Source organism: Silurus aristotelis, assembly GCF_946808225.1.
Source record: "Silurus aristotelis genome assembly, chromosome: 14".
In the NCBI taxonomy this organism is placed as follows: Eukaryota; Metazoa; Chordata; class Actinopteri; order Siluriformes; family Siluridae; genus Silurus; species Silurus aristotelis.
In genome coordinates, this window is record NC_139587.1 from 9,605,902 (window position 1) to 9,612,204 (window position 6,303).

The following is a 6,303-nucleotide window of genomic DNA, read 5'->3' on the forward strand; positions in this document are numbered from 1 at the left end:
TTGTGCTCATTCAGTCAAAGGGGTGTGAGTAAAGTCATGTACTGAGGTAGGGAAAGGAGGCGTGGGAGGCGAGCAGCGTTCCAATTCATACCAAAAGTGTTAAGTAGATTTAATGTCAGAACACTAGAGCAGGCAGGAATTTTCCATTCCAACTCATGTAAACCATGTCTTCATGGAGCTGGCTTTGTACACAGGGGCAGTGTCATGCTGAAACTGATTTGGATCTCCTGGTTCAAGTGAAGTGAAAATGTAATGCTACTGCATCCAAGTGCATCCTACACAATTGTGTGCTTACAAATTTGCCTTAATAGTTTGGAGAGTATGAAGAAAAAAAAAAGCAGGTGTCCCAACACTTTTATCTATAGAGTGAATATGATTTTATCCATTTATAGTTTCATTTAATATCCAAAAGACAATTTACAATTAAAAGGTTCTTCACTCACCAGCCTGTTTTTGTTGCGGTGAAAATTCAAATGCACCATCATCTATAATGAAGATTTTCTCAAGCTGTTCAATAACATTTTATTATATACATTTCATTGAGTGTCTGCTGTATATTAACATGGAAGAGCCGCTACAATAGAAAGTATAATGTATAAAACATATATAAACCTTATAAACATTTTGGGAATTAAAAACCAATGTTGTTGGAGAAAAATAAGATCTAGTGTTACTTTAAAAAAAAATACGTGTAAATGATCACGGCTCAGAACATTTGGCATCAACAAATTTATTTAATTTATTTATATATATTCGATCATTATTACAGTTTCAGTTACAATAATAAAGTACAAAAACCGGATTGCTTCCTTTAAGCTACAAGGCTGCGCCTACAGAAGAACTACAGTGAGGTGTGGATATTGTTATGCTGCAGTAGCTGATGTACGTCAGTAGCTTTGATGTGGCTTTTTTTTGCATGAGAGCAGCGGAAACCTGTTTAAATAACGACGCAAGCTTGTGCAAAAAATTTACAAAAAAAAAAAAAAAAAACATGCTAGCCAGCTTACTGATCAGTTTCCTATTTCAGTTTTTTGTAGCCAATTTTTTACATTCGGACTCCTAAATAGTAACTCTGCACTTTTCCCGTAAACTCTAAAAAAAAAAAAAAAAAAAAAAAAAAAAAAACAGAACACAGTGGAAATATGGAGGGGAAGAAAAGCCACAAATAAATGTAAATTATAGTTTTATTTAGCATAATTTAAAATCATTACACTGTTAGTTCATTTATACAAATGTCTGTTATAAAAATGACCATTTTGACCAAAAAAAAAAAAAAAAAATCAAAAATCAAGTTCCCAGTGTATAAATGCAGTACCATACACCAAAGCAGGCAAACGAGACGCACTGTGTGGCCCTGTCTGCTCAATTTCAACAGCGTTACAGCGAGAGAAAGGAAAAAGAGGGAGGGAATGAAAAGAACAGGACACATAAACAGATGGCAATCCATTCTCACGTTTATCCTTCTGCAATGACTAATTAGACACCAACATACACTTGCCGACACAGTTTTCGGAGAACTTTTTTCATTGGAGGCACTAATAAATGAATAACCAACCGTTCAATGGATTCGTTGTGGAATTACATGTTTTCCATAAAGATAAGAAATGTGAATATGAAATGTATGGTTATGACTCTTAAAAAAAACTTTTATAGAACAGTTTAGCTTTTTCAATGTGCTCAAAGTCTGATATCTTTGTATCCAAAGGCACTCTTTGGCTAAGTATTGTAGGCAAAAAAGAAATCAAATAAAAAAATATAGATGAAAATTAAAAGCTATTAACATTTTATAAGCCTGACTAACTGCAAATAAGCCTTGATACATACAGAAATGTGCAACATTTTGAGCACGCACACACACAAAAAAAAAATCTAAGTACCACTTCACTTTTGAAACCACACTACTGTTCAGCGATGTCAGTTTTTGCATCAGCCACAAACCAAGATGGCGAATACTTGTGCAGGCGCTGAAAAGTGATAAAAAGTTGCAACCACATGGCATTTAGAACTGCTGCTAACATACAAAACGGAAAGTAGGGAGCCTCACTCATGCATAGGCTTTTGTAATGCAATTTGTCCAATAGGGTCAACCGCTGATTTAATTGAATAGGCACATACATTATTAAAGTAAAACGAATAATCTGAACTATTTACCAGGTACAAATGAGTAACCAGCGATTTCTGTCTTGTTACAGCAGTCTCGCTGAAGCACCTCCTTATAGAGCACACATATCAAGTTCTTCCGAGTAGCAGAACCACTACAATCTTCTACTTGTACATATTTCCTGTGCTAGGCGTAAAACTGATCCGAGCAGCTTGTATTGTATTCGTGAACACATCTAGCATTGCACAAACAGCACCAGGTGCTCGGCTTCGTTGACAGGCAGATCATTAAATGTGTAGGTGAACCGAAAAACGTCACTTATGTATTGAATGCAAAATTTTGGATCCGTAAAAAAATTTAAAATTAAAACAAATTACAATTGTTATTAGTCTTGTATATCTGAGAGAAAAATATTGGGAAAAATTCGTTTTGCTCCCAATTTTAGCGTGTGTGAAATGATTTTGGCGTATGGGACTAATGTCTGTGGAAAGAAACACATGCTCACATCAATACCTGCCAGGGCTAAGCACTGACTCACTGTGAAATCTTGTGATTAAGAATGAATCACTGAGACTTAAGAATAAAGCAGCCCCACACATACACACACAAACGCCTGGCACTAAACCTTCGAGTACAAAGGACAAATGCTCCATTTACTTTTATGGCTTTGTTCCGTCTCTCTGTAGATAGCCCTGATATGTGTGCTCGCTTGTTCAAGGGACTCAGAGTCAGTTCCTGAATCATTTGACTTTTTCGAGTCGGTTCTCCTCGACTCAATTCGAGAAAAGGCACGATCAAGTCCAAAAACGAGTCAGGCACTTTGGGAGATCTAAACTGCTTATGTGTAAAGGAAGACAACAAGAAAGTCTAAGCTTTAGGCATAATAGGATCTGATCACAGTACAGCCATTTGTACAAGACAAGACACGTCTGGATCACCGACACCATTCGTTACGTACTGTCACGTAGCCAATGTTTTACGTCACAGGCTTTTGTTCCATCCAAAAATGGTTGTATAAGGCATATACTTGTCAAAATGGCACATCATTCACACCTCATTTCACAGACACAAAGGGAAAAAAGGAATAATGAGATTTTGGGTAATAGTTAAATACAAGGAATATCTGAAAGAGGTTTTGCAGGAAAGCTTTTCATTCTCAGGTGTTAAGCTCTTTGCATGTGTATAAATATTTACTACAGTTCCTCACATTGTCAGGAGAGGATTTGAGTTAACCTGCTAGGAACAAAAAGGAAAAACAGCTGCTTCTCCCCAATGCTTGAGTAAACAATGCCATTATCCTACACCACTGGGCGAGTAACTTCTTTTTTGTATTGCTTTGATTCATTACTAAAAAATATTGCCATGTATCTTGTGATTCCATTTTTAACCATGAGGTAAGTGCGAGCGATCTTGACAATCGTATCAGTTCCAAGGAGACCAAAAGGGAAAGTGGTTTTGAAATTAAAAGGAAATTTCTTCAGTTCTAGTAAAGAGTGCATACTTTGGTGACTGTAGAGGAAAAAATTTCAGGGAGCCAGAAAAAACAAAATACCTAAAGTGGTTTAAAAACATGAGTGAGGAAGAAGAAATGGCTATCAACACCAGGATCATTCATCTGTCCTCTGAACTCTCTAAGTCCATTTCCATCAGTGTTCTTGGGCAAACTACAAGAGAACGCATTTTTTGGAATTCTTTTTGGTGACGGGATAGAGAACTGCGCGCACAGCCTCGGCAAAAACTTCCCTGACGCCTTCTTGTAGCAGAGCGGAGCACTCCAAATACTTTACGGCGTTGATCTGCTTCGCCAGTGCCGTGCCCTGCTGCTGTGTGGTGGGCGCCAGATTCTGCTCCTTTAACTTCTTGACGGTCTCGGAGTCGTTGCGCAGATCACGCTTGGTTCCCACGAGCAGTACGGGCACGCTGGGACAGTGGTGCGACACCTCGGGGAACCACTTGTGCCGGACGTTGGCGTACGACGACGGACTGCCAATGGAAAAGCAGATGATGAAGACGTTGGTCTGAGGGTAGGAGAGTGTGCGCAGACGGTCGTACTCCTCCTGGCCTGCCGTGTCCCACAGGTTCAAGCTCACCGTGCGTCCATCAACGCTCATCTGGGCGCTGTAGTTGTCGAACACGGTGGGGATGTACTCCTCGGGGAAGGCATTGGTGGTGTACGAGATGAGAAGGCACGTTTTCCCCACTGCTCCGTCGCCAACCACGACGCACTTTATCGTCTGCATCCTTCTACAGGCCACACAGGCAGGGACACCTACAAGTGCAGAAGATCCGAGTTAGTCAGTGCACTGGTCGGAATTATACTATACTATTATATATTATAAGAGGCCTGACATTATATTGTATGATACTTTTCTATGCCTTGCAATACAACAATCCACACAGAACCAAGCACAAAAATACTGAACACAACTCCTAGTGCATTTAATGCATACAATTAATTCAATACGTGTTGGTGCCATTCTCATAATCTCAGTATAATGACCGAGTTCTTCTTTTTCTCTCAGGTGTACAATAAAAACCCCATTGATCAGTTCCGTTGTGGGAAACTGAAATCAATACACACATCACCGGGAAGTTAGCAAACATTTTACCTAAACTTTTACCAAAAACGTTTACCTAAATATCTACGCACAACTTAAAATTATTTATATATTTATATTTATATATATAAATTTATATAAATATATAAAGTGGCTCTGGTTGAAGAAAACCAAATATCCAAGCACCGGGATTGTTTTCATAGCCGTCGGCGGAAGCGACTTCAGCCAGCTAGTAGCCACTGCATCCAGGAAGCTATGCTAACTTTGCCCCGGCTATTAGCAGCAACGCTACACAGCTAGTTACACAGCTAACAACTAACTAAAATAAATGAGAGGCTATGAAGAGCAAACCGACAGCCAAATACAACCACAACAGCTCCATACAATAATAAGTCTGGAAAGAATAAGCTATAAATAAAGCCGAATTATAGTAGCCTGGGCCGGAGTTAGCGCACAGCGTTAGCCCTGCCCTGCTAATTCATTTACTCTTTCCTTGCCATTCAAAGCCGTTTAGCTTTTCACAACAATATATCAAACTACTGTAACTGAGAGACATCCCTGTCACTTCATCTCATCACTGAGATTCATCCGAACCTTGACCTAACCTCTTTCCAAACCGGGTCACAAAACAGGAGGTGTATTAGCGCTGTGTAGCTAATTACCGAGCTATGTTTTTAGTAATATAGAGACGACATCAAACAGGTTTATACTGAAAAAAAATTGGCACTCTATTTACCAGTAGAAGTGGATTATTCTAGGTGAAGCTCCGGTTCGCTGTGTTGGAGCAACCATAAAGGCTGATGTGAAATCTCTTACCGCCTCAGAGATCCTCCCGCGCCCAACGTTAGCGCCACTCCGAACTCAGTACAGGAACACAGCAGCGCGCGCGCACACGCGCACATTCGCGCGCACACGCGCACATACCGGAGTCCTCAGCCGAGCCGGACCGGACCGGGTCGCACAGAAAAAAATAAAAACGTTTACAGTTTTATTTTATGTGCATTTCAATGACTTTCGCTGTCTGCGGGGTGTTTTAATAAAAATATAGTAGACTATTCCCCCTATGCGAATTTTCTATGCATCGATCAATGAAGCTCCCACTGATTCTGCATCGTGATGAGTTGGGTTACATTTGCATTTATTTCATAATTAATTTGATAACCAAATCATATAATACGTTTAATAGTAATATAATAAAGTGCATCCGGAAAGTATTTACAACGGATCACTTTTTCCACATCTTGTTGTTAGAGCCTTATTCCATAATGAATTAAATAATTTTTTTTCTCAGAATTTTGCTAACAATACCCTATAATGACAACGTGAAAGAAGTTTGTTTAAAATCTTTACAAATGTATTATACATTTTTATATATATGTATATAAAAAAATAATTTCACAACCCAAGTTTGTAGAGCATTTTGCTCAATACTTTGTTAAAGCACCTTTGACATCAATTACAGCCTTATTGAGTATGATGCTACACACTTGGCACACCTATTTGTAGGCAGTTTCTCCCATTCTTCTTCCTCTCAAGCTCAATCAGGTTGGATGGGGAGTGTCGGTGCACAGCCATTTTCAGATCTTTCCAGAGATGTTCACTCTGGTTTAAGTCTGGGCTCTGACTGGGTTACTCAAGGACATT

General features: G+C 39.2%; 1 protein-coding gene across 2 annotated transcripts; it reads right to left on the bottom strand.

The window, feature by feature from the left end:
• Positions 1 to 1,166: 1,166 nt before the first annotated feature.
• On the bottom strand, positions 1,167 to 5,603 carry rhogd (ras homolog gene family, member Gd). 2 transcript variants are annotated; one of them, XM_083559944.1, is made up of 2 exons: positions 5,476 to 5,603; positions 1,167 to 4,370 (listed from the first exon to the last, which is right to left on the bottom strand). In XM_083559944.1, exon 2 carries the CDS (start codon positions 4,339 to 4,341, stop codon positions 3,766 to 3,768), a length of 576 nt encoding a protein of 191 aa, XP_083416070.1. In that variant the 5' UTR covers positions 4,342 to 4,370; positions 5,476 to 5,603; the 3' UTR covers positions 1,167 to 3,765. The 2 variants fall into 2 exon arrangements, with proteins under 2 accessions (XP_083416070.1, XP_083416071.1); XM_083559945.1 differs by having other exon boundaries at positions 5,396 to 5,563.
• Between the last annotated feature and the right edge of the window lie 700 nt (positions 5,604 to 6,303).